Source organism: Panthera leo, chromosome E2 (assembly GCF_018350215.1).
Source record: "Panthera leo isolate Ple1 chromosome E2, P.leo_Ple1_pat1.1, whole genome shotgun sequence".
In the NCBI taxonomy this organism is placed as follows: Eukaryota; Metazoa; Chordata; class Mammalia; order Carnivora; family Felidae; genus Panthera; species Panthera leo.
Window position 1 is genome coordinate 10,778,917 of NC_056693.1, and position 25,588 is coordinate 10,804,504.

General features: G+C 49.2%; 2 protein-coding genes across 4 annotated transcripts in view; one reads left to right on the top strand and one right to left on the bottom strand.

Annotated features, from left to right (window-relative positions):
- Nucleotides 1-15,541, bottom strand: part of HIF3A (hypoxia inducible factor 3 subunit alpha) — a 56,359-nt gene extending 40,818 nt beyond the window's left edge. Inside the window, exons 1-2 of the mRNA XM_042918423.1 lie at nt 15,479-15,541; nt 9,344-9,410 (exon numbers count right to left, since the gene is read on the bottom strand). Coding sequence (XP_042774357.1) covers nt 9,344-9,410; nt 15,479-15,491 — 80 coding nt within the window. The 5' untranslated portion in view covers nt 15,492-15,541. The remainder of the gene's footprint in view (nt 1-9,343; nt 9,411-15,478) is intronic.
- A 31-nt stretch (nt 15,542-15,572) lies between these two features.
- On the top strand, nt 15,573-25,153 carry LOC122207971 (insulin growth factor-like family member 3). Of its 3 annotated transcripts, none has more exons than XM_042918429.1 (4): nt 15,573-15,677; nt 24,119-24,172; nt 24,309-24,576; nt 24,766-25,152. In XM_042918429.1, the coding sequence occupies exons 1-4, from the start codon at nt 15,659-15,661 to the stop codon at nt 24,794-24,796; spliced, it is 372 nt and encodes a 123-aa protein (XP_042774363.1). In that variant the 5' UTR covers nt 15,573-15,658; the 3' UTR covers nt 24,797-25,152. The 3 variants fall into 3 exon arrangements, with proteins under 3 accessions (XP_042774363.1, XP_042774362.1, XP_042774364.1); XM_042918428.1 differs by having other exon boundaries at nt 24,763-25,151; XM_042918430.1 differs by lacking the exon at nt 24,119-24,172 and having other exon boundaries at nt 24,763-25,153.
- The last annotated feature ends 435 nt before the right edge of the window (nt 25,154-25,588 follow it).

Consider the following 25,588-nt stretch of genomic DNA (forward strand, 5'->3'; position numbering starts at 1 on the left):
GCCCCAGATTTTATTTATTTTGGAGAGAGCACGAGCGAGGGAGGGGCAGAGAGGGGCGGGGGGACAGAGGATCTGAAGCGGGCTCTGTGCTGACAGCAGGGAACCAGATGTGGGGCTTGAACTCACAAATCTGGAGATCGTGACCTGAGACGAAGTCTGAGGCTCAACTGACTGAGCCACCCACGTGCCCCTGGATTTTGTTTCTTAACCCTTTTCTTCCTCCAGGGACAGGAGAGGATCAGACAAGCCCTCTTCCTGTTACGGGATCGAGGAACTAGGTCGGTATTACGAAAATTGGTCCTCCCACCCCCCCGAAAAAAGATAATGAATTCAGCATCTATCCTGCCTTTTACGCAAGCACTGGACCGCAGTGTAGACAATTAGCTGAGAAAGACAAGTATTTCTTTCTAGAAGTAGTCCAAATAGGGACACCTGGGTGGCTCAGGCCGGTTAAGCGTCTGACCCTTGATTTCGTCTCAGGTGGTGATCTCACGGTTCATGGGGTTGAGCCCCACGTCAGGCTCTGTGCTGACCGCACGGAGCCTGCTTGGGGTTCTCTCTCTGCCTCTGCCTCTGCCCCTCCCTTGCTCGCGTGCTCTCTGTCTCTCCAAATAAATAAATAGACTTAAAGAAAACTTAGTCCAACCAATAAAGGTAGAAAAAGGGGGCAGAGTGACATTATTACTATTTTGCGACTCTGAATGAATGAATAGATCTAAGCGGCAGCTCAGCCGCCCTCGCGGCGGCCCACATCGCGGGGGGGGGGGGGGGGGGGTGGGGGGGGGGGGGGAGCGGGGCAAGTGGATGGGATGCGCCTCCTAGTGGAAGTCCTGCGCACTACACGTGATGTGTCCCTCCCTTCCCTGCAAACAGGAGGAATCTCGCTCCGAGCGCAGGCCCTTGGCAGAGGCCGAGATTGTGCTCCAGACTGTGGAAAACCGCAGGACAAACGACCTTGTTCCTTCATCACGTAAACTACTAGGAAACAAACAAAAAAGATGTAGGGGGAATCGACAGGCTAAAAGGCATTTAAGAGACATACTAACTGGGGTGCCTGGGTGGCTCAGTCGGTTGGGCATCCGACTTCGGCTCAGGTCATGATCTCACGGTCTGTGAGTTCGAGCCCCGCGTCAGGCTCTGTGCTGACCGCTCAGAGCCTAGAGCCTGTTTCAGATTCTGTGTCTCCCTCTCTCTCTGATCCTCCCCTGTTCATGCTCTCTCTCTGTCTCAAAAATAAATAAACGTTAAAAAAAATTAAAAAAAAAAAAAAAGAGACATACTAACCAATCACAGCGTCTGGACCTGATTTTGGGGGGGGGGGGGTTGTTTGTTTTTTGTTTCTTTTTACTTTTTTCAGTTTTATCAAGATATAAATGACATCCAGCACCGTATAAACAAGTGTAAGGCATACAGCGTAATGATGTGACTTACATATATCGTGAAATGACGACCACGATAAGCTTAGTTAACATCTGTCATCTCGGGGTCCCTGGCCGGCTCAGTTGGAAGAGCACGTGACTCTTGATCTTGGGATCGTGAGTTCGAGCCCCACACTGGGTGTAGAGATTACTTAAATAAATAAAACTTTTTTTTTTTAATGCTGTCATTTCATATAGATAGAAGAAAAAAATTTCTTTCTCGTGATGAGGAAACGTTTAGGATCTACTCTCTTGGCAACTTTCAAATATCCCATACGGCAGTCTAACTACATAGAACTGTGGTCATGTCCTAGGTTATACTGCAGTACTCATCTGTCTTGTAACCAGAAATTTGAATCTTTTGATTAGCTTCGTCCAACCTCTCCACCCTCCCCTCCCACCATCTGGACCTAATCTGGATTTTGATTTCACACTTGCAGACCGCCGTGGAGGGAGGCTTTAAGAAACACCAACCGGGGCGCCTGGGTGGCTCAGTCGGTCAAGCGGCCGACTTCGGCTCAGGTCACGATCTCGCGGTCCGTGAGTTCGAGCCCCGCGTCGGGCTCTGTGCTGACAGCTCAGAGCCTGGAGCCCGTTTCGGATTCTGTGTCTCCCTCTTTCTCTGACCCTCCCCCGTTCATGCTCTGTCTCTCTCTGTCTCTCAAAAATAAATAAACATTAAAAAATTTAAAAAATAAAAAAAAGAAACACCAACCTTGTCAGCACTTGATCCTGGACTTCCGGCCTCCAGAATCATGAGGAAGTCAGTTTCTGTCGTTTAAGCTCCTCTCAGCCTGTGGTACCTTGTTATGGCTGCCTTGTTATGACTGCCTTGGAAAATGGGTACAAAAGGACAAATGGAAAAGAGAAAGGGGAACCAAGAGCAGGGCCATGACTGGGGGAGGCAACAGCGTCTCCTGTGGGATGGGGTTGGCTTGAGACTCACTGAAATACCACAGGACACAGAGTCCCCTCAGCCCCCAGGAGACCCGTGGGACCCCCCCCCCCCAGAGGGCAAGGCCCTGGGGAAGAGCAGGCTCTGGAGAGAGGCCTCTGTTCTGGATGCCAAAGGAGGGCATGACCTCCTTGTGCCTCAGTTTCCTTATCTGTACAAGAGGGATCACATGGTACCTATTGTCAGGGCTGACGTGAGACTTAAGGATCAAGGAGAACACAGGTTTTTTAACGTTTATTTATTTTGAGAGAGAGAGGGACTGCAGGGGAGGGGCATTGAGAGAGGGAGAAAGAATCCCAAGGAGGCTCCACACTGTCAGCACAGAGCCCAACGTGGGGCTTGATCCCACGAACCATGAGATCATGACCTGAGCTAAAACCGAGAGTTGGACGCTTAACCGACTGAGCCACCCAGGCGCCCCAAGGGGTATAAGCCTCGAATGGCTCTCAGCACGTAATCACTCACTAAACTTGCGTGATAATATTTCCTCTCCCTTGAGAAGAAGGAGAACGAGGTGGGGCGCAACGAAGCATGCTGCACAAAAACTCAACCAGAGACAAGACCCTCCCACAAGTGTCAGGCACAAGGGCACGCTGGAAGTCACATTGTTGTTGTTGTTTTTTTTTTTAATGTTTCTTTATTTTTTTTTTAATTTTTTTTTTTAACGTTTATTTATTTTTGAGACAGAGAGAGACAGAGCATGAACAGGGGAGGAGCAGAGAGAGAGGGAGACACAGAATCTGAAACAGGCTCCAGGCTCTGAGCTGTCAGCACAGAGCCCGACGCGGGGCTCGAACTCACGGACCGCGAGATCATGACCTGAGCCGAAGTCGGCCGCTTAACCGACTGAGCCACCCAGGCGCCCCAATGTTTCTTTATTTTTGAGAGACAGGGAGAGACAGAGCGTGAGCAGGGGAGGAGCAGAGAGAGAGGGAGACACAGAGTCCTAAGCAGGCTCCAGGCTCTGAGCTGTCAGCACAGAGCCTGCCATTGGGCTCGAACTCACAAACGGCAAGATCATGACCTGAGCCAAAGTCAGACACTCAACCAACTGAGCCACCCAGGCGCCCCTGGAAGTCACGTTCTTGACAATGGCCACCGTGGAGCCCCTGATGTAGGCCTGAGGAGGGAGCAGTGAACTAAGGGATGCCACACCCTCCTTGACTTCAGTCACAATGCCTCGACGGTGTCTCAGTTACCTCCTAGCGCGTAACGATACGCCCCAAACTCAGTGCTGCCGAACAGCCACTGTGCTTGCTTCCCACGGAATCACAGCCAAATGGTTAGTGAACTCGGGGTGGAGAAGGCTTTGGGCGGGGGCTCACTGGCCCCTTTGCCCAGAGCCATTGACTCGAAGTCAAGCCTTCCCCCGAAGGAGTCTACCTCTCCTAACCTCTGTCCAGGTGTTTCCTGGCGAGGCTGGAGGTGGGCTGGGCTCCAGGCCTGGTCGTGTTTACCAAAGAAGGGGGTGAGGTCAGGGCACCAGAGGAACCCATGCTACCCAGGACAGGGCTGAGCTTGGTGTCTCTGAGACGGGAGGAGGCTGGCCGGCTTTCCGGGGCCCGGAACATGGTCTCACAGGGCAGCTGAGCGAGGCCCTCGGGGAGGAGGAGGAGGGAGATCGGGACAAGGTATGGAAGTGGGGGTGGGGGTGGGTCTTGGAGGCCGTGCTGGGGGCGGGGAGGACAGCAGGGGCCAGGCCAGGGCTCTCGGACACTGGAGGCCGCCAATCTGACAGCAGTGAGGCCTTGGGGTCAGACAGCCCCGAGTCTCAATCCTGTCCCCGTACCTTCCGAAGGCGCCAAGATGCCGTTCGCAGGTAGTATTACCCGCCTCCATTTTTGATGTCAGGTCCTGACGGCTTCAGGCCCCATACCCCCGGCTTCTGCTTCGCGTGGGCAGACGGACCTATGAGAGAGCCAGTACTCTCCCTCTCTTGGCACCGGCAGGAAGTTCCAAGCGCTTAAACCCGTCCCACATCCAGGAACCCTCATCGGCCCCAAGTCCTAGCCCCAAGGAAGGCCAAAGCCACCCACTTCAGTCATCTCACGTGGACTTCCCTCCGGACTGCTCATGAGCCCTGCCCTGTACCGTTGCTCTCTGTGTGCACGATCAACTCTATTTTGGACGGGTGTCATCTGTCCCACGTCAATATAAATTCCCCGGGCAGGGGCTGTCCGGCCTCCAACAGGAGACACTAGACCCTCAAATAAAAAGTTCCACCACCAGGGGCGCCGGAGTGGTTCAGTCAGGTAAGCCTCCCGACTTCAGCTCCGGTCATGATCTCAAAGGTCGTGGGTTCGAGTCCTGAGTCGGGCTCTGTGCTGACAGCTCAGACCCTGGAGCCTGCTTCGTATCCTATATCTCCCTCTCTCTCTCTGCTCCTCCCTCCTCGTGCACTCTGTCTCTCCCTCTCAAACAAAAATAAAAAACATTAAACATTAAAAAAAAAAGTTTCACATGGGGCGCCTGGGTGGCTCAGTCGGTTAAGCAGCCGACTTCGGCTCAGGTCACCATCTCGCGGTCCGCGAGTTCGAGCCCCGCGTCGGGGCTCTGGGCTGATGGCTCGGAGCCTGGAGCCTGCTTCTGATTCTGTGCCTCCCTCTCTCTCTGCCCCTCCCCCGTTCATGCTCTGTCTCTGTCTCAAAAATAAATAAACTTAAAAAAAAATTAAAAAAAAAAAAAGGTTTCACAACCAGCTGCCTTCTTGTCCCCCATCCCAGCCCTGGCCACTCTTGTCCAGGGATGAGTCCAGGCATGAGGCAACCATCTGTACTGCTCCTAGAGTTCTACGGGGAAACAGACTAGGGCTGCCGTGGCCAACGCCGTGTACCCAGTTGTCGGGACTCTGTCTCTTTCCCCCTCAGGATGCTCAGGGTCTCACAGGAAGTCACAGTATCTCCCACCCCCACCCTGGGTCCCAGGATACGGGAAAGACCCCAGCAAAGGGACCCACCGCAGGCCACAGACAGACACAGTCTGGACTGTCCTCCCGGCCCACCTCCATCAGTCCTTGGCCAGCTCCTCCAGAAAGGACAGGAAGGTCCTGCCCTCAGCCCTTCCCGAGGGAGAGGCCCCGGGTGCCGTGTTCCCACACCTCTTGGGTACCGCTGGCAAATCTGTACCTTCTGGAATGTGCAACAGAAAAGGACATTCCCTTTCCTCCCGTCACCGGCTTCCTACTTCGCTCCAGGAGAAAATACCTGCGTCTCCCTCCTGGCATCCTGAGGGCATTCTTTCCGTCGTGGTTCAGAAGGCCCTCCCAGGTGAAGAGCAGGAAATACCTCCTCCCATCCACTTGTACAAGAATATCTGTAGCAGAATTATTCGTAATAGCCTCAAGCTGGGAACAACCTGAATGTCTATCAGCTGGCGAATGGGTGTGGTGTGGGTCTCAGCCTCTATCTGCTGGGAACGCCTGAAGGGCTCACCCGGGCGCCCATGCCATTGTGGTGAGTCCCCACTGGCATTTCCCCAACCGCAGCCAGCGTGGTGGCTGGATCTGCCTTTGTGGGGTTTTTTTTTTTTCATGTTTATTTACTTTTGAGAGAGAGAGAGGAGAAAGAGTGTGAGCGAGCGAGGGAGGGGCAGACAGAGAGGGAGACAGAGAATCTGAAGCAGGCTCTGAGCTGTCAGCACAAGGCCCAACGTGGGGCTTGAACCCACAAACCGTGAGATCACGACCTGAGCTGAGGTCGGACACTCAACCAACTGCTGAGCCACCCCGGTGCCCCCACCCTTGTATTTCTTATTATGATCCCAGAACACGCGTCGGCAACAACCACCAGGGAACTGTGAATAAGACTGATCATGCACAAGTCATAGAGGGTACGCGGCTTGCCCAGGGACACACGGCGAGGTCCCAGGTAGCGAGAGAGGGAAGATGCACGCAGCCGGGGCTCTGCTTCTACTAGGGGCCGAGGATGCGGTGTCTAGGGTTTCACAGGTTCACTCTTTCTGGGTGAATTTAAAGCAGAAGAGCGGGGGGCACTTGGGTGGCTCAGTCGGTTAAGCATCTGACTCTTGGTTTCGGCTCCGGTCATGATCTCACAGTTCATGAGTTTGAGCCCCGCGTCGGGCTCCACACCGACAATCCAGAACCTGCTTGCGGTTCTGTCTCTCCCTCTCTCTCTGCCCCACCCCGGCTCATGCGCATGCGCTCTCTCTCTCCCTCTCTCAAAATAAATAAAGCATAACATCAGGAGCTGCACTCAACCCGTCAATTATATAGGTTACCCCAGACTTTCTAAAGAGGAATTTCATGGGGAGGGGGGTGGCCTGGTTCCTTATCCGGTTATTTTTTTCCCCTCTGCAATTCCATATTGCAAATTTCATTGTCCCACATAAAAACCATGGTTCCTCCCCGAACATCCACAGATGTTGTCTGTCCGCTCAGTTCTACCCACAAAACGATTATACCATAAAAAGATTTTGGTTTGGATAAGAGTCTGAATCACTGACTTTCTCATATGTCATCACGACGCAATTATTACCACTGTGTTTTAAGCTTATTACCCTGTATTTTCCCCTTTTTTATGTTTATTTACTTCTTTTGAAAGAGACAGAGAAAGGGAGAGAGAGAGAGAAGGAAAGAGTGTGAGCAGGGCAGGAGCCGAGAGAGAGGGAGACAGAGAATCCCAAGCAGGTTCCGTGCTGTCAGTGCAGAGCCTGACTCGGGGCTCAAACTCACGAACCGAGATCACGGCCTGAACCAAAATCCAGAGTTGGACACTTAACCGACTGAGCCACCCAGGCGCCCCAGGAACACAATACACCTTAAAATATTTACTGAGAGATTCATGACCTTGTAACTGGGGAACGTTGTGTGGTACGTTACACTGAAAAAAAAAAGTGAGATGTTTTCATTTCTCTCTCTCCGTATACAGGTGTGGATTTTTTTTAAAAAGCACTTAGTGCGTTTGCAAGCACGTTCTGCACCAGTGGCCACCATTTCATCGTGAAGCCGGGTGAGGGGAGCACGGAGCTCATGAGCTGACCAAATCATGGGGATCTGGATGGAGCAAGGAAGGTCAGCACTGCAAGAGTCTCCCCCGCATCATCCCCTCCCCGGTCACCTCCACCCCTCGAGAATGAGGATCTTCTCTCCAACCCGATGAGTTCATCATCTCACAAGCTCTGCAAGGTTGACTCTGCTATGGTCTCATTCACGGCCCTGTGGGCCCAGAAATGCATCAACCGGGGCCACTTCAAGTCCTGTTCCAAGCCTGGAGACACCAGGACATTTCATCGTCCCGGGACATGCGTCTCTATGTTTTGGTGGTGGCTTTGGAGGGAGTGTCCCCCTCTACCTCAGACATGATGGGGACAGCCCCCTCCCCCCAACCTGAGCCCAGGTTCAGAGTCCCTCCTCCACCCCCCGGCCCACAGGAAAAGAGCAAGAGAACTGAGTGCCAATCCTTAGTCCCAGTGCTTGCCCTTGCCCATAATCCCCCCGCATCTGACCCAGAAGGGATGCTGTCAAAACCCTGATGTGAAATTGGAAACTGGTCGTGAGGCTAAATACGGGTGGATCTGAACCCCGAGGACATAGCATAAAAAAGAGAGGAAGTTGGGAAGGTCACAGAAGTGGCAGGACAAAGGAGAGCCTAGAGAGACTCCAGGGGCTAAATGAAGACTTGATTCTGATTCTGCCATATTCCCAGTCTCCTCAGAGCCCGCCTCACCCCCGCCTGTGTCCGCCCAGCACTTGATCTGCTAGTCTGAGAACTGGCCCTGTGTTTCCTGGGGTGGGGGCCCCATATGGCCACACTCCGAGTGCCCCACCTCCCACTTCTGATCTTCTCCAGCTCAGTTCCGAGCAGAGTTGCACCCAACCCCCTCCCGGAGAGAAGTTCTGGTGAGGGATGGTTTGAAGTGGCGTCCAGATCCCCCTTTTCACTCTGGAAAGAACTTCCTTCCCCTCTCCTTCCCTTCCTGATCCCAGGGTTTGTGGTAAACATATATGATGCACTTTTTAACTCGTGAAAGACATTAGGGACCCTTGGGTGGCTCAGTCCGTTAAGCATCCGACTCATGATTTCAGTGCAGGACGTGATCCCAGGATCATGGGATCGAGCCCCGCGTGAGGCTCTGTGCTGACAGCACAGAACCTGCTGGGGATTCTCTCTCTCCCCCTTCTCTCTCTGGCCCTCCCCCACATGCACACACTCTCTCTCAAAATAAATAAACTTAAAAAAGAATACATTCTGAGACCTTAAAAGTATTTTCTATGTATTAATTTCATTTTTCAACAATTTTATATCAAAATTGGGACAGAAAAGGGAGGTGCTCTGGGTCACTGAGGTGGTGTCTCCCCAAACAGGGTGCAAATAGGCGCCTCCCTCCCGGGCTTTCTCAAAGGTTCCAGACCTTTGGCTCACTGACTGAGCCACCCAGGTGCACCTGAGATGACATTTAGTTCAAACATCCCAGCCTCCCATCCATCAACGTTGATTCAGGAGGGTCCTGAAGAGTCCTCTGAGGGGGAAGGTCAGAGTCTTATGGATTGTCCACTTTGACCCTGTCCTCTATGTTGTGTTACTAAGTCCAGATCTGTCAGTTTCCAGAATCCCATAATGCCGACATGTTTGGTTTATTCCAAAGAAATCATTGTGGAGGCAAATAAGTTCTTCCCGGGTGAGCGTCCAAACTCCCACACCACCGCTTACTGGCCGTGGGGCCAAGGGGTGAGTCCAGCCCTGGGTTTGGGATTCCAGGAGAGGCGAATTTTTGCTCCCTGGGGGTGGCCCTTCCCGCCTGGTCCACGCTCGCGCGGCCCTGCCCCATCCCCGATGCCCGCCAGGGGGCGTAGCGGTCCGGTCCTCCCTCCTCCGGGCAAGAGGAGTCAGGAGGTACTCAGCACTGACCACTCCTCCTTCCCTATGGATGGTGGCCCAACCCCCTGTCCCACACCCTGGCGAGGTCGACGCAAGAACCCCAGGCTTTGTGATAAACGTGGGATTTTACTCACTGAAACCAGGCGACCATGGTATCTTGAAATGCGTTCATACGTTGAAAAAGCGGGCATATCTCGCCACCTGTGAGAGCAGAGAAACGACCCAGGTCCACCATTTATGGCCTTCCCAAACTGTCAAGCTCCCCTGATGACAATCTAGGTAAAACTGTCAGATGTATGGAGTCTCTTGCGTTTTGCATCTGGCCAGAAAAGGGCCTAAGGTCTTGAAAAATATGTCAGGGCAGTGTCCCCAGGGCCAGCCTGGGGATTGTACCTAATGATACTGTGTAGGGGTCAGGGTGGGGGGTCAGGGCCCTGGGGACTTCCCAGAGCACAATAATCTCTCAGGATCGTCCAGAATCATAGAAAGGGGACGAGTCACCCTACGCAGGAGAGAGTCAGGCTGAGCGTCTCCTGTCCCCAAACACAACTCCATGTTCCACACCCAACTCAACAACAGACCCCTCTCTCCAGGACCATTCAGGAAGCAGAACCCAGCAGTGAGCGGACACTGAAGAGGGACAGAGAAAGTGAGCAGGAGAGAGACAGACAGAGATGGAGGGACAGACAGAATGTGGGCAGAGGAGTGGAAAAGAGAGACCTGAGCAGGAAGCTCTCCTCTCCCGCCCCACATCGCCCCCTTTCGGGCCTGCTTCCTCTGGCAGTGGCATTCTCCAAACTGGGGGTCTCACCACCTCGGTAGCGGGCTGTACAACCCCTTGAGTTCGTCTTGAATCATATGTTTTATAATCAAAATAGATTAGAAAATGGTTATTAGGTGCCCCACAGAATCGTATCAAATGCTGTTTACTGAAACTCCTCAGGGCCGTTGTAAACCTTGGCGGCCAAATGGTTCGATGCTCAGTAACGGAGCGGGCTCCAGGCGAGAGCCCCGCTTTCAGACTGGGCTGCCCGTCTTGTTTCCCAGTTGAGGGCCCATCTCTCGCGGCCTGGATTCAATGCACTTCCTGGGGAGACGCAGGGCAGGCCTGGACACAGGCCTGGTTGCCTCACCAACATCCGAAGTACAGTAGAGGCATGGAGACCAGCCAGGGTGACGGCGACAGCACAGACCACGGGGCATGGCTTGGAGAGGTCTCTGGGGAGGGACAGCCAAGCAAGGCCCCAGCCACATGCTCCAGGGCCCAGAGCCTCATCTCTCCAAGGAGCTGAGTCACAAAAGGGCAGGAAGGTGGAGGGAGATCCGGACAGGACTGATTTGCCTATTTTTGATTTTTCATGCTGTTAGAATAATACTGGGTGGCTCGGTCGGTTAAACATCCGACTCTTGATTTCGGCTCAGGTCACGATCTCACAGTTCGCGAGATCAAGCCTTACATTGGGCCCTGCGCTGACCGCGCCGCGGGAGCCTGCTTGGGACTCTCTCTCTCCCTCTCTCTCTGCCCCTCCCCCAGGCTCTCTCTCAAAATAAATAAATGAACTTTAAAAAAATACGATTACAATATGTGGTCCTCTGCTTTGTCTGGCTTCTTTCACCTGTTTTCAAGAGGCATCCGGGTTGTTGTGTGTATCGGTATCTTGTGTATGTTGTGAGGAACAAGATTTCATTATACGGATACGTCGCATTCAGTTCATCCACCCGTCAACTGATGGGCACTCGTGATATTCGCACCTTCTGACTCTTGTGAGTCCTGCCACTGTGAACGAGTGACTGTCTGAACAACTACTTCAGTTCTTTTGGGTATCGACCCAGGAGCATAATTGCTGGATCACGCGGTAATTCTCTGCTTAATAACTTATTGAAGGACAGACAGTTTGCCACAGGGGTTGCACTGTTTTACTCTCCCGCTAACAAAGTATGAGGGGTGCAATTTCCCCAAACCCACTAACACCTTTCCCCCCACTTAAAAAATCATCACCATTCTCGTGGGTGTGTAGTGATAGACAATTCCTAGTAGTTTTGATTTGCATTTCCCTAATAAAAGTGACTTTGCACATCTTTTCATGTGCGTGTTGGGGACATTTGGATATCTTCTTTGGAGAAATATTTATCCAAGCCCTTTGCCAATTTTTAAATTGTCTTGTCTGTCTTTTTGTAAGAGTTCTATATATACTCTGGATATGATATTCTCGATCACTGTCAGATTATGATTTGCAAATATTTTCTCCCATTCTGTGGGCTGTATTTTCACTCTTCTTGATAGAGGGAGGTCCAGTTTCATTATTCTGCCTGTAGATATCCATTTGACTCAGCACCACATGTTGAAAACTATTCTTTCTACACTGAATGGCCTTGGTGCTCTCATCAAAAATCAACTGGGGGCGCCTGGGTGGCTCAGTCAGTTGAGCATCCAACTCTTGATTTTGGCGGTCATAACCTCCCAGTTGTGGGATCAAGCCCCCAAGTCAGGCTCTGCGCTGAGCATGGAGGCTGCTTGGGATTCTCTCTCCCTCTGTTCCCCTCCCATGCTTGCTTGCTCTCTCAACATAAACAAACAAACAAACATTAAAAAAATCAATTGGCCATAGGGGTACCTAGCTGGCACAGTCAGAGCGTGCAACTCTTGATCTTGGGGTTGTGAGTTAGAGCCCCATGTTGGGTGTGATGATTACTTAAAAATAAAACCTTAAATCAACTGGCCATAGATGTATGGATTTATTTCTAGAACCTCAATTACATTCTGTCGATCTGTATGTCTTCCCTTATGTCAGTACCATACTGTTTTGATTACTGTATCTTTATAGTGAGTTTAAAATCAGGATGTGTGGGGTTGTCTGGGTGGCTCAGTCAGTTAAGCATCTGACTCAGTCGGTTAAGTGTCCGACTTTGGCTCAGGTCATGATCTCTCAGTCCGTGAGTTCGAGCCCCACAGAGCCTGGAGCCTGCTTCATATTTTATCTCCCTCTCTCTGCCCCTCCCCCACTCACACTATGTCTCTGTCTCTCTCTCTCTCAAAAATAAACATTAAAAACAATTTTTTTTAAATAAGTAAAATCAGGATGTTTGAATCTTCCAACTTCGTTCTCCTTTTTCAAGATTCTTTTAGCTATTCAGGGCCCCTTGAAATTCCATATGAATTTGAGAATGAGCTTTTACATTTCTGGAAAAAGAAGGAGGAGGAGATGGAGAGGAAGAGAAAGAGGAAGAGGGAGAAGGAGAAGGAGAAGGAGAAGGAGAAGGAGAAGGAGAAGGAGAAGGAGAAGGAGAAGGAGAAGGAGAAGGAAGAGGAAAAGGAAGGATGAGGAGGAGGAGGGGAAAAGGCCATTGGGATGTTGCTAGGGATTGAATAGAATCTATAGATTGCTTTGGGAGGCAATAAGCTTAACAATGTAAATGAAACTGATTTTGGGGGTGAGGATGGGACTTTGCTATGGAAGGAGATGAGGGCAGGGAAAGGAAGAGCCTGGGGTAGAAGATGAGGTTCGCTTGGGAGTGGCTGTGACTGGAGATGGGGTTCTGTCCTCTGTCCCCTGGAGGCTGCATTGGGATAGTCACATCTCTGGAGTTGCCATTGGTTCAGTCAATGGTCAAGCAGCAGATTCCTCAGGTCCCTTTATCTCTAGAGAACGAATGGTGATGGCAGATCTCCAGTCCTCTTCCCTGGCCCCCCCAGGGGCATTGCTCAGCTCTGGAGCTGGGGCAGATGTCAGACAGGATAGCTATCACTTTGGAACTTGATGTCAGATTCTTTAAGAGCCAGGAGAGGACAGATGACCCCTTCATTCCCCTAAATGCCTCCAGTAATAAGGCCACTTGAGCAAAAAGGAAGGTGTGGCATGTACTTCAGAGCCATCCCCATTCTCCCAAGTTGAAATAGTGAATAATGCCTTATCGATGTGACCCTGCAAATCTTTTTCCAGGTTCTTCTGTATGTGACTACCTGCCCTGCCCGTCCACTCCCTGACCTCACACTCCCAGCCCAAGGACCAGAGTGTAGTAACCGCAGCTGATATTATTCAGGTGCAAGAGACTGTGGCAGGCAGTGACATTTTCTTTCCAGATTTGGAAATTCTTATTTGAATGAGTCGGCAAAACGGGAAATTTGCCGGGTTTCTGGGGGTCACTCGTGAAGCCAAGACAGGGACTCAAATGCCACAGGGATACCATGTCAACTTCCATATCAGCTTTTTAGTCATTTATTCGAGGACACACAACTTGTACCTCGCAGGCACTGATCTTAGGTTCAGGATGTGAGAGTCAGTGTGGAGGCTGACCCCGCAAAACTCACTGTTCTCATTAGGCTCCGAGGGGAGAGGGACTGGGAGAGGTGGAAGGGCCCAGGAGAGGAGAGAGAATATAAATGAGAGAACGGGAAGAAGTCGTGCTGGGCACTAGGTGAGTGAGCAATGGCTTTGGAGTTGATTGATGTGACATCAGTGTCATTATCCTACTTGTTTCATTGATGTGCTGGATGAAAAAGCCCACAACTATCGCTAGGCCCTCAGGTAGACCATGGCCTCATTAGAATGAAGACAACAGGACGGATAAATGTTTTCACTCATCTCCTTCATGGAAATGAACCAGCTTTGTGCCTGACTATGCTTGATCTGAGAGACAGAGGAGTAGCTCTTCCCCAGTGAGAAGCCACTTGGGACCAGAACGTGGAGTCACTTCCCTTAGGGAGGCTGACAGGGCATTTTATTGCCTATTTTTCTTTTCATTTTCTTTTGAGACTGAGTGTAAGCTGCACAGTGATGTACAATCTATTTTCCCCAGTGGACACAGGCCAGTGGTTAGTAAAACCAGGAACAGAGAAGGCTCTGAGCCCCAGATCAACTCCCTCGGTCCTGGCAGGGCCCCCATGCTGTTGGTGGCCTGAATTTCTGGCCCCCAGCACAGGGCTGGGTCTGATGTGTAGGGGGTGGAGGAGCTGGGGAGTAGGGAGTTGTGAGGGAGGCTACCCAGGAGAGAGGTCCTGAGACCGCCCCCGGCGCATGAAATCCCACAGGACCCACATGAGCAACAGCATTACAGGCAGGGCGGAGAGGCTGCCTGGGGTGGGAGAGGCTCGAGCTTCAGGCTGATTTCTGACCAATTCACAGAAAGCCATTATGTCAAGACAGACATGTGGAGTTAGATACACCCTGAACACAGGGCTTTCATCATGCATGCATCCATTCATCCATTCATCCACCCATCCATACATCCGTCCGTCCATCCGTCCGTCCATCCATCCCTCCATCTATCCATCCATTCCACATTCCTCAGGCACCTGCTCTGTCACCAGCCCTATGGTAATCAGTGCTAAAGACACAGTGGTGACTTAGTCCCAGGACCTATCCTTCTGATACTTATGTCCAATGGGGAACATAAATCATCCCAAACAATAGTGACTCACAGTGAGTAGGGCTGGAACAGAGGGTCAAGGGGATCACGATGGCTTCCTGGAGGAAGGGACATCAGAGCTATGACTCTAAGAATGAGCGAGAACTGACTGTTTCAAGGAGGCTCAGCCCTGGGAGGGCAGAGGGTGGGGCCAGTCACCCCGTGGGCCGCTGAGAGGATTCTGGACTTAACCTCATGGGGTCCTATGCAGAAATGGAAGTGGTGAGATTTGAGTCTGGAAGATCCCAGCATTTGTCTCCTGTGAGGGGGGTGGTCAGAGGGTTGAGACCGGAGGCAGGAGGCCAAGGAGGAGGCTTCTGAAGCAGACACTGTGGAGTAACCAGAGTCCTAAATGTCTGCTCCCTCCAAGGGGTGGGGGATGGCACGCTGTCCTCCCAGTACATTCTCCCCCGCTCTTCAGGCCTCTCCTCTCCTCAGCGAGCCGCAAGGTAGAGAAGTGTTCTCCAAACTGTGGATCATGACACTTGCCCAGGATGTAAGACCGACGAGTTTGTCACAATGGGTGCTTTAAACATTAAATTCTTGACTTGGATTCAGGTCATGATCTTGTAGTTCGTGGGTTCGAGCCCCGGCACCAGGCTCTGCGCTGGCAGCAAGGAGCCTGCTTGGGAGTCAGTCTCTCTCTCTTCCTCTTCCTCCTCCTCCTCCTCCTCCTCCTCCTCCTCCTCCTCCTCCTCTGTTTCTGTCCCTCCCCCGCTTGTTCTCTCTCTCCTTCTGTCTTTCTCTCTGCCTCTGAATAAATAAATAAACTTTTAAAAAATTGAAAAATAAAAAATGGATTCAGCTCCGCCATCGTTCGTCCCAGGTGTTTCCTGGGGAGGCTGAAGGGAGGCTCCACTCACCTGAGGTCTTCATGCCCCTCCCCTTTTAGCAGCACTGCAGCTACACTCCTGTGTTGCAACGTGAGATGAGTAGGTTCCCCGGGTGTGGGTAAGGGTGTCTATCGAAGTCTCTGTATAAGGCCCCAGACCCAGCTCTTCTGCTGCCCTGCCATCGACTGCCCTGGAGCTGAACCGAGAACCATGGTGCCCAGGACCTTTGGTAAGGGCACTCCAGCCCCAAGCTTCTGTGACATCACACCCCTAATGCACCTCTGGACCTCAGACCTAATGCTCTCCTGCCCACCCATCCTCGGCTTCCTACTTGGTCATCGCCCCCAGGTTATCTCTGACTTCATCGGTCCTAACCTGCAAAAATATTAGACTCCGCTCTTCCCCTGGCCCTCCCTGCCACCCTGAGTCAACATCCACCCTGAGCTGTTCCCAACGGTGAAAGGAGGTCAGTGACGTCACGTTGTGCACCCCGGTGGCGACCAGAAGGCTCCTCTCTCGCATTATTCGCGTTCCCCTTCTGCTTCTCAGCTGCTGTCTGGATTTCTGAACTCCTGAGCTCAGGCTCAGAGGGAATCGCAGGTGAGAGCAGGCATAGCGAGAAGGGAAGAAGGGACCGTACTATGGATGGAGGTAGGGGCTCCAGAGGTCCCAGACTAATCCTTGGAATCCAATCCAGCTCTGAGTCCCCCAGATCCTGGACTGTGGATGTCACAGCTGGTGCTCCGGTGTAGAGACCCCTGTTACCCCGTGGAGCAGTGCTGTGGTGAGGGGGCCTGACTCGGGGGTTCCAGGTGAACCTGCTGACTTGGCTTCCAGCACTGTTTTCCCAAGTCCTTGAGCTCTCTGAACGGGCTGCTGGGAGGTTGAAGGTCCCAGGCGTGAGGCTCGATTGCACCAGGATCTGTGCCCACGTGAGGGGTCTATTCACATTCAGGCTCAGGGAGGAAGGAGAAGTGGATGGAGTTTTGTCATCTATGGTCCATTCAGATGAGCAATGCCTGCTGTGTTCGTAACACTTCCTTTTGGGTAACTACGAGTCTCTAGCATCTCCTTCCGTGTATTTCCTGCCCCTCCCCCCTTCTCCTTCCCCTCTCTTCTCCTCTCGCTCAAGTTGAATGAAGAGTAGCCCAACCACCTTCCAGAATTGCTTTTTATCCAAGCCACCCTAGGAATCAAGCGAGAGCCCGCCCCATACCCATTTCGCTGCTCATTCGCTCTCATCCCCACCCCTGACAACCACCAGTGTGCATTCTGTCTCCATGGATTTTCCTACTAGTTTCGTTTAAATGGAATCAATCAGGGGCGCCTGGGTGGTTCAGTCGGTTGAGCATCCGACTCTTGGTTTCAGCTCAGGTCATGATCTCATGGTTTGTGGGTCCGAGCCCCACATCGGGCTCTGCCTAGACAGTGCAGAGCCTGCTTGGGGTTTCTCTCTCCCCCCCCTCTCTGCCCCTCCCCAGCTTGATCTGTGTCTCAAAAAATAAATAAAAATTGGGGTGCCTGGGTGGCTCAGTCGGTTAAGCGGCCGACTTCAGCTCAGGTCACGATCTCGAGGTCTGTGAGTTCGAGCCCCGCGTCGGGCTCTGGGCTGATGGCTCAGAGCCTGGAGCCTGCTTCCGATTCTGTGTCTCCCTCTCTCTCTGCCCCTCCCCTGTTCATGTTCTGTCTCTGTCTCAAAAATAAATAAAAACGTTAAAAAAAAATTAAAAAAATAAATAAATAAATAAATAAATAAAAATTAAATAAATAAAAAATAAAATTAAATAAATTTAAATAAAATTTAATATAATTTAAAATTTAAATTATAATTTAAATATTATATATAATATATATTATAAATATTATATAATAAATATATATATATTTAAAATAATTTAAATTATAATAATTTAAATAATAATTTAAAATAAAATAAAATTAAATTAAATTAAATAAAAATTAAAGGGAATCAATCATACCATACATGACTTTTTATGTTACTTTCATGTTCCCCTTTGCATAATATTTTTGAGGCTTATTGACACTGTAGAATTTACCAGTACTAATTCCTTTTTTAAAAAGTGTATTTATTTTGAGGGGGGGGGGGGTTGGGGAGGGGCAGAGAGTGAGGGAGAGAGACAGAATCCCAAGCAGGCTCTTTGCACTTAGCACTCGGAGCCTGACGCGGGGCTTGAACTCACGAACCATGAGATCATGACCTGGGCAGAGATCAAGAATCAGATGTTTAACCAACTGAGCCATCCAGGTGCCCCTACTTCATTCCTTTTTATAGCTGAATAATATTCCACCCTGTCTATATACCACAATTTGTTTATCCATGCGGGCATTTGGGCTGTTCCCATCTTTTGGCCACTGGAAATAGTACTGTTATGAACATGTGTATATGTGTATTTGAGTACCTGTTCTCACGTCTTCAGGGTATATACCTAGGAGTAGAATTTCTGGGTCAAATGGTAATTCTATGTTTAGCTGTTTGAGGAGCTGTCAAACTGTTTTCCACGGTTGCTAAACCATTTTATATTCCTATCAGCAATGCACGAGGGTTCAGATTTCTCCACCTCCTTCCCCATCCTTGTGATTTTCCACTTTTCTTTTTATGACAGCCACCCTCGTGGATGTGAAGAGATAGCTTATAGTTTTAATTTGCATTCCCTTAATGAACAGTGATGAGCATCTCTTCATGTGCTGACTGGCTGTCTGTATGTCCTTTTGGAAAAGTGGACACTTTTTCCACTTTTAAACTGGGGTGTCTTTTCTTATTGAGCTGTAGGAGTTTTTCAACAAATTCTGGATACTTACCTCTTATCATATATGTGATTTACAAATACTTCCTCCCATTACGTGATTGTCTTTTCACTTCCTTGATATTTTTGTGTGCAGCACACAGGTTTTCATTTTGACAAATTGTATTTTTTTTCTTGGTCTCTGGTGCTTTTTGATGTCATAGCCAAGAAAACATGGCCTAAACCCAAGGTCATTAAGATTTACTCCACTGTTTTCTGCTAATGATTTTATGGTGTTAGCTCTTATATTTAGGTCTATGATCAATGTGAAGTTAATCTTTGTGTATGGTATGGGAGAGATCCTTCTTTCTCTCCTTCTCCACATCCTTCTTATTCTCTTTTACACACAGACACCCAGTTTTCCCAGCACCATTTGTTGAAAAGATTATTCTTTTCCCTAGTTCATTGTCATAGCACTTTTGTTGAAATTTAATTGACCGTAATTACACTGGTTTATTTCTCGACTGTCGATTCGGCCCATTGATCTACATGTGAGTCCCTTAGGTCAATACCACACGGAATTAACTAGTACAGCTTTGGAGTAAGCTTTGAAATGATGGCGCATCAGTTCAACAACTTTGTTCTTTGCTTTGGCTACTCTGGGTCCCTTCCATCTCAGTATGAATCTTAGGATCAGCTTGCTCATTTCTGCAAAGAAACCAGCTAGCATTTTGACAGGAATGGCGTTGAACTTATAGGTCAATTTGGGAGCACTGGCATCTTACCAGTATTACATTTTTCAACTCATGTACATTTATGGAGCTCGATTTATTTACACGTTCTTGAAATTCTTTCAACAGCTGTATTGTTTTCAGTGTGCCCGTTCTGCACTCCCCTTGTTAAATTTATTAACAAGCATTTTATTATTGTTGGTACTATGGTAAGTAGAATTTTTTTTAATTTTTAATGTTTATTTATTTTTGAGAGAGAGACAGAGTGTGAGCAGGGGAGGGGCAGAGAGAGAGAGGAGGGGGGGTAGACAGGATCTGAAGCAGGCTCCAGGCTCCGAGTTGTCAGCACAGAGCCTGACACTGGGCTCAAACTCATGGACCATGAGATCATGACCTGGGCTGAAGTCGGATGCTTAACCGATTGAGCCACGCAGGCGCCCCCGTAAGTAGAATGATTTTCTTAATTTCAATTTCAGATGGCTCTTTGCTAGTGTGTACAATGGGCTTTTATATGTGGGCCTTGCATCTTGCAACCTTGCTTAATTCATCTGTTAGTTCTGTAGTGGCCTTAGTAGCTTCCTTGAGCATTGTTAATGTACTAGATGATCATGGTACTTGAAAACAGAAATCGTTTTACATCTTCTTTTCCAGTTTGAATGTTTTTTTTTTTCTCTTTCTTGCCGAATTTCTCTGGCTTGAACTTCTAGTGCAATGTTAAATCGAGTGGTGAGGGTGAATGTACTTGCCCTGTTCCAGACGTTGGGAAGAAGTGCATGCAGTCTTTTGCCATTAGGTACAGTGAGCTGTGGGTTTTCTTGTGGATCAGGTTGAGGAAGATCTCTGGATTCCCAATTTGTTCTTTGTTGTTGTTACTATTTTAGTCACAAAAGAGTATAAATTTTGTCAAATGCCTTTTCTGTATCATTTGAGATAATCATGTTTCCCTCTGCCCATATTCTCCTAATAAGGTTTATTACATTGAATGATTGTCATATGTTGAACCAACCTTGCATTCCTGGGATAAATCCCACTTGGTCATGGTGTAGAATCCTTTATATAAGCTGTTGGATTTTGTTTGTTAGTATTTTTTCTCGAGAATTTCTTAATTTATATTCATAAGAGATGTTGGTCTATAGGTTTCTTTTCTTGTGATGTCTTTGGTTTTGATAGTAGGGTAATATTAGCCTCATAAACTGAGTTGGGAAGTTCTGCTGTTTTATTTTTTGAAATTTATGGGGCACCTGAATGGCTCAGTCGGTTAAGTGTCTGACTTCAGCTCAGGTCGTGATCTCATGGCTCGTGAGTTTGAGCCCCATGTCGGGCTCGGTACTGACAGCTCAGAGCCTGGAGCCTGCTTCGAACTCTGTGTCCCCCTCTCTCTCTGCCCCTCCCCTGCTCATGCTCTCTCTGTCTCAAAAAAGCAAAAAAACAAAAAAACAACCCAACATTATTTTTTGAAGTTTATGAATGATTGGCATCAATTTAAGGATGGTTTTTTTCTTGGTCATTTTAGCTACAGTTTTGTCGACTCTGTTAGTCTTTTCAAAGAACACACTTTTAATTTTATTGATTTTCTGTGTTGTTTTTTCTATTCTCCATTTCATTTACTTTCCTTGGTATCATCACTGTTTCCTTGGTTCTGCTCCCCTGGGTTTGTTTGCTCTTATTTTTTCAGTCAGAAGACTGAATTATTGCTTTGAGATCTTTCTTCTCTTATCAAATAGGCATTACGTCTATAAGTTCTCTGCCATCACTGCTGTAAGCTGTACGCCATATGTTTTGATACATGGTGTTTTCATTTTCATTTGTCTCAAACCATTTTTGAATTTCCTTTGTGACTTTAGATTTCCTTGACCCACTGGTTATTTTACTTAGGAACTGGCTCTTATATTGCTGCATATTTGTGAGCCTCCCAAATTTCCTTCTGTTGTTTACTGATCCTTCAATTCCACCGTGGTCAGAGAACGTATTTGGTATGGTTTCAATCCTTTTACATTATTGAGGCTTTTTCTATGGCTTAGAATATGGTAGAGCTTATAGAATGTTACACGTGTACTTGAAAGAATGTGTATTTTGCTATTTTGAAGTGTTCTACAGATGTTTGTTAGGTTTAATTGGCTTCTAGTGCTTTTACAAGTATCCTATATTCTTTTTTTTTAAGGGAAAGAGAGCAGGAGTTGGGGAGAGGGGAAGAGGGAGAAAGAGAGAGAGAGAGAGGGAAAGAGAGCACGACAGAATCTCAAGCAGGCTCCACATTCAGCTCAGAGGCCCATGCAGGGCTCGATCCCATGACCCTGGGATCATGACCTGAGCTGAAATCAAGAGTCAGACACTCAACAGACTGAACCACCCAGGTACCCCCAAGTATTCTATACGCTTGATGACCATCTATCTGCTGTTTTGTTCTATTCTTGAAAAGGGGGTGTTGAAGTCTCCAGCTATTGCTGGATTATCTATCTTTTTTTGTTTGTTTAGAACTCAAAACCTTTATTTGCACTGTAAAAGGGAAGAAAAGTGATTGGTAACCGCGTGTGTGATGCAACAGAATTAGTTCTTACCATAGAGAGCAACACATCAGCACTCTAACCACCTACTCTTATAACTCGGATTTCACAAGAGCATACATACCCAAACATATTTCCCCACACGTGCATGACTAATACTCGCTAAGTTCCAGTGACAATAACTGTATTACACCTAGGTCACTGGTAAAGAACTGAACTATCAGGCCAATATATTTTTTTAATTTTTTTTAAGTTTATTTATTTTTGAGACAGAGACAGAGCAGGAACGGGGGAGGGTCAGAGAGAGAGGGAGACAGAATCGGAAGCAGGCTCCAGGTTCTGAGCCATCAGCCCAGAGCCCGACGCAGGGCTCGAACCCACAGACTGCGAGATCATGACCTGAGCCGAAGTCGGACGCTTAACCGACTGAGCCACCCAGGCGCCCCGAATATTTTTAAACATTAAAAAAAAAAAAAAAAAGGCCCAGAAGGCAGAAAAATCCCAAGGGAAAAAAGTATTGGGGATTTTAAAATTTTTAAGTGAAATTTGTTTAAAAATTTTTTTAATGTTTATTTACTCTCTCAATAGAGACAAAGAGAGCGTGAATGGGGGAGGAGCAGAGAGAAAGGGAGACACAGAAGCTGAAGCAGGCTCCAGGTTCTGAGCCGTCATCACAGAGCCCGATGTGGGGCTCGAACTCACAAACTGCGAGATCGTGACCTGAGCTGAAGTCAGACTCCCAACCGACTGAGTCACCCAGGTGTCCCAGGCGCCCCAGTTTTTAAAATGAAATTTAAAGGGATGAAGGACATGACAAAAAGCCACTGGTATTACTTTACCAATTCAATAAATGCATCTCAGAAATAACTGTTATTATAAAGGGGTTTCAGATCTTTCCCTGAATTTTTATAAGCAGACCACATCTAGTAAAGGTCCCTCCTCCCCAGTTTTGCTTTACTCCCTAAAATGATTTTGGCCAGTAGTTTCCCCTCTAGTACTGGGTCATCTCGGAAGTACCTTAGGGGCACCTCGGTGGCTCAGATGGTTAAGTGTCCGACCCCTGGCTTAGGCTCAGGTCATGATCTCACAGTTCATGAGTTCGAGCCCTGCATGGGACTCTGCACTGACAGCACAGAGACTACCTGGGATTCTCTCTCTCCCTCTCTCTCTGCCCCTCTGCCCCCTCTGAAAATAAATAAGTAAACATTTTTTTAAAAAGCACATTAGACAAACAAGCTGACAGGTGGGGCCCATCGGGAGTGTCCAGATCCAAAGACCTCAGTTTACCCTAAGCTTCCCTCTACCTGGGCCGCCCACTCAAGGTCACCTCACATACCATCCGTTACTTACCGTTAACATTATTATGATCTGCCCCTGAGCCATATGCTCTTTGGATCCTCACCACGATCCATGGGGGGAGAAATCCGCAAACTGTCACTCTCCTCTGGTTCCCTTCCTCGAGTTCATGGAGCCTGCGCCCTTCTGCTAGATCACGTGATAACCGTGAGCATGGTCCCAAATAGCTCTCCAGGAGTAAATAAAGGGGTTTGGGACAGAGTTGCTTGAAAGTTCTAAGGATAAGGTACCTGGGAGATACAGAAATGGCAGGTGTTTTGCAGGGGAGGAAACTTAAAACAAATGGAGAAGCCATCCTCTCTGCATTCTCACTAATGCTGGGGCCACCACACGGAGGAAACCGCACTCACTATCTGATATGCGGTAGCCCAGGAGGTGGGGGCTCAGGTTATGGAGTAAGAGGACACTTTCCACCTGCAAGTCGTAGAAGATGAACCCAGACCTTTGCCTCCTGTTTTATCCATATGATCTCATGGTTACCTGCCTCTGTGTGCTTTCAAAGCAAGGACAGCTGCGGAATGCGTGAACTTGGTAAAGCACTAACCCGGTCACGTGATTGCATTTAAATTTTTTTTTTCAACGTTTTTTATTTATTTTTGGGACAGAGAGAGACAGAGCACGAACGGGGGAGGGGCAGAGAGAGAGGGAGACACAGAATCGGAAACAGGCTCCAGGCTCCGAGCCATCAGCCCAGAGCCCGACGCGGGGCTTGAACTCACGGACCGCGAGATCGTGACCTGAGCCGAAGTCGGGACGCTCAACCGACTGCGCCACCCAGGCGCCCCATGTGATTGCATTTATAAACACCCTTCGGGTCGCCTCCCTTCTTTCCCATTTCCTGCATCTCTCCAACTCCATTCCTAGTCGGGGGGGTGGGGGGGCAGAAGTCGCAACACAGGTAAGGGGAGCTCCAAGTCCAAGACCCTTTCAAGCCCAGCCGTATCCCCAAAGCAGCCCTGCACCCAAATTCTCTCCTTGTCAATCTTACCCCAGCTTCCTTCCTCTTCCTTTCCATCCTCTGGATATCTTTAACACCTGCCCCACCCCCCACCCCCCACCTGGGAAACTCCACTGCATTCTTAGAATCCTAAGCTATGGCATCCCAAGTTTTTCCTGCATTCACTCCCCTTTAAAGGGTCCAGGCTGCTCGGACCCAGCTGTCTAGACTCTTACGTGCATCAGGAACTAGCCCTTAGGCAGAGGTGGCCCCAAACCCAAGCCTGTAGAGCAAATCTGGAGCCAAGCCTTCCCCATACTGGCCTGCCCTCCCTGAGGCCAGTCAACCCAGTGGCCGCACTCCAGCCCCATCCTCAACCTCCTTTCCCTCTCCTCCAGCTCCTGTGTGTGTATTAGTCTTTCTTCTCCTCCAGCAGTCAAAGACTGTCACAGGTGAGTACCAGGATGGGGAAGAATGAAGAGGGACGAAGCTCCCCTTGGGAAGTGGGGTCACGGTTCACAGAGGGCTTCTGACTGGGGGAGTTAGTGCCGGGACCTCCTTGGGCTCACACCAGCAATCTCTGCCCAGATGCCCCCATGGGCCCAGGGCTGTGGCTATGTCAGCAGGCGCCCAGGTGTGGGGACAAGATCTACAACCCTTTGGAGCAGTGCTGTAATGATGACACCATCCTGCCCCTGAATCGGACCAACCTCTGTGGCCCTAATTGCACCTTCTGGCCCTGCTTTGAGCTCTGCTGTCCTGACTCCTATGACCCCAAGAAGTATGTTGTGAAGTTGAAGGTTCTGGGTGTGAAGTCTCGATGCTATTCCTCCCCCATCTCCGGGGACTGTGCCAGGTGAGGACCTTGCCCCTGGCTGAGGAAAAGAGGGTAGGGATGAGGAGAAAGGAGGAAGGGAGTGTGGGTGTCTAGGCCATTCCTTTTGAGGACACCCTGCTCACTTAATCTCCAGCAGTGACTCAAATCTTATCATTCATCCCCTTGTCTGTGCTTCATAATTTATTGGTTCCTCCTTCTTTGCAGCAGAAAGATGTTTTCTCATTTGGAAAGATATTGAAGAAAATAAATTTCCACTAAGGCAGCTTGGAAAGGAAGGCTGGGGCAGGCATCAGCGTCTGTGCAATGAAGAGCCTGGGATTTCCACCTTGGAGAGACCTTAGCTGACTGCCACTTGGTTTTCCCAGTGTGCTCCATTTTGACGTCCGCCCATCATCTCTGTCATTGCTCCCTTGTCCTTCGGTCCCTCTGTCCTGATTCACCACCCTTGCTGATACGTGTTAGTCAATCAGCTCACGGAGGTGCCGTGTACCATAGGCACCCATGGTTCTATGGTTGCTCTATGAAACCCCTTTTGCTATTAAATATCCATGGGATTCTGTTGCAAAAATAATGTGCTCTTCAGACTCGTAACTTCTCTGGAGAAGATTTTCCAGCACGTATCAGACTTGCTTGTGCTTCTGTATGGCCTCCTAACTTAAGAGATATGACAGATGCCAGCAGGCCTATTGGGCAACTCCTAGCTGCTGAGCTCATTATGCTTCAAGTTGCATGTGGGAAAGAGCCTTCATTCTTGCGAGAGCAGAGTAGAAGGATCTAGTAAGGCTCATAGGCTTCACCCTTAGAGATAACGCCCAAGAGAGAGTACTACATTGTTCTGTGTCCAGCCCTTGGGAAAGAGGATTTCTGATTGCCTTAAGTTACCTGAAGGAGTAACAGAAGTGCATCAAAATGGTGAAATGGAAGTTTTCTACCGTCTTCCCCTCAAAGAGCATTGATTTTGACGATCACCCACCATTCAAGAGTTTAGCGCAGCCACTCCACGGTGTTGGTGCCTCAGAATCCTTTTTAT

What these genes read in the sequence shown, in the direction of transcription:
- LOC122207971 (XM_042918428.1), top strand. An exon ending in GCAGTCAAAGACTGTCACAG is followed by an intron (nt 24,173 to 24,308) that starts GTGAGTACCAGG and finishes ATCTCTGCCCAG; the next exon opens with ATGCCCCCATGGGCCCAGGG. An exon ending in ATCTCCGGGGACTGTGCCAG is followed by an intron (nt 24,577 to 24,762) that starts GTGAGGACCTTG and finishes CCTTCTTTGCAG; the next exon opens with CAGAAAGATGTTTTCTCATT.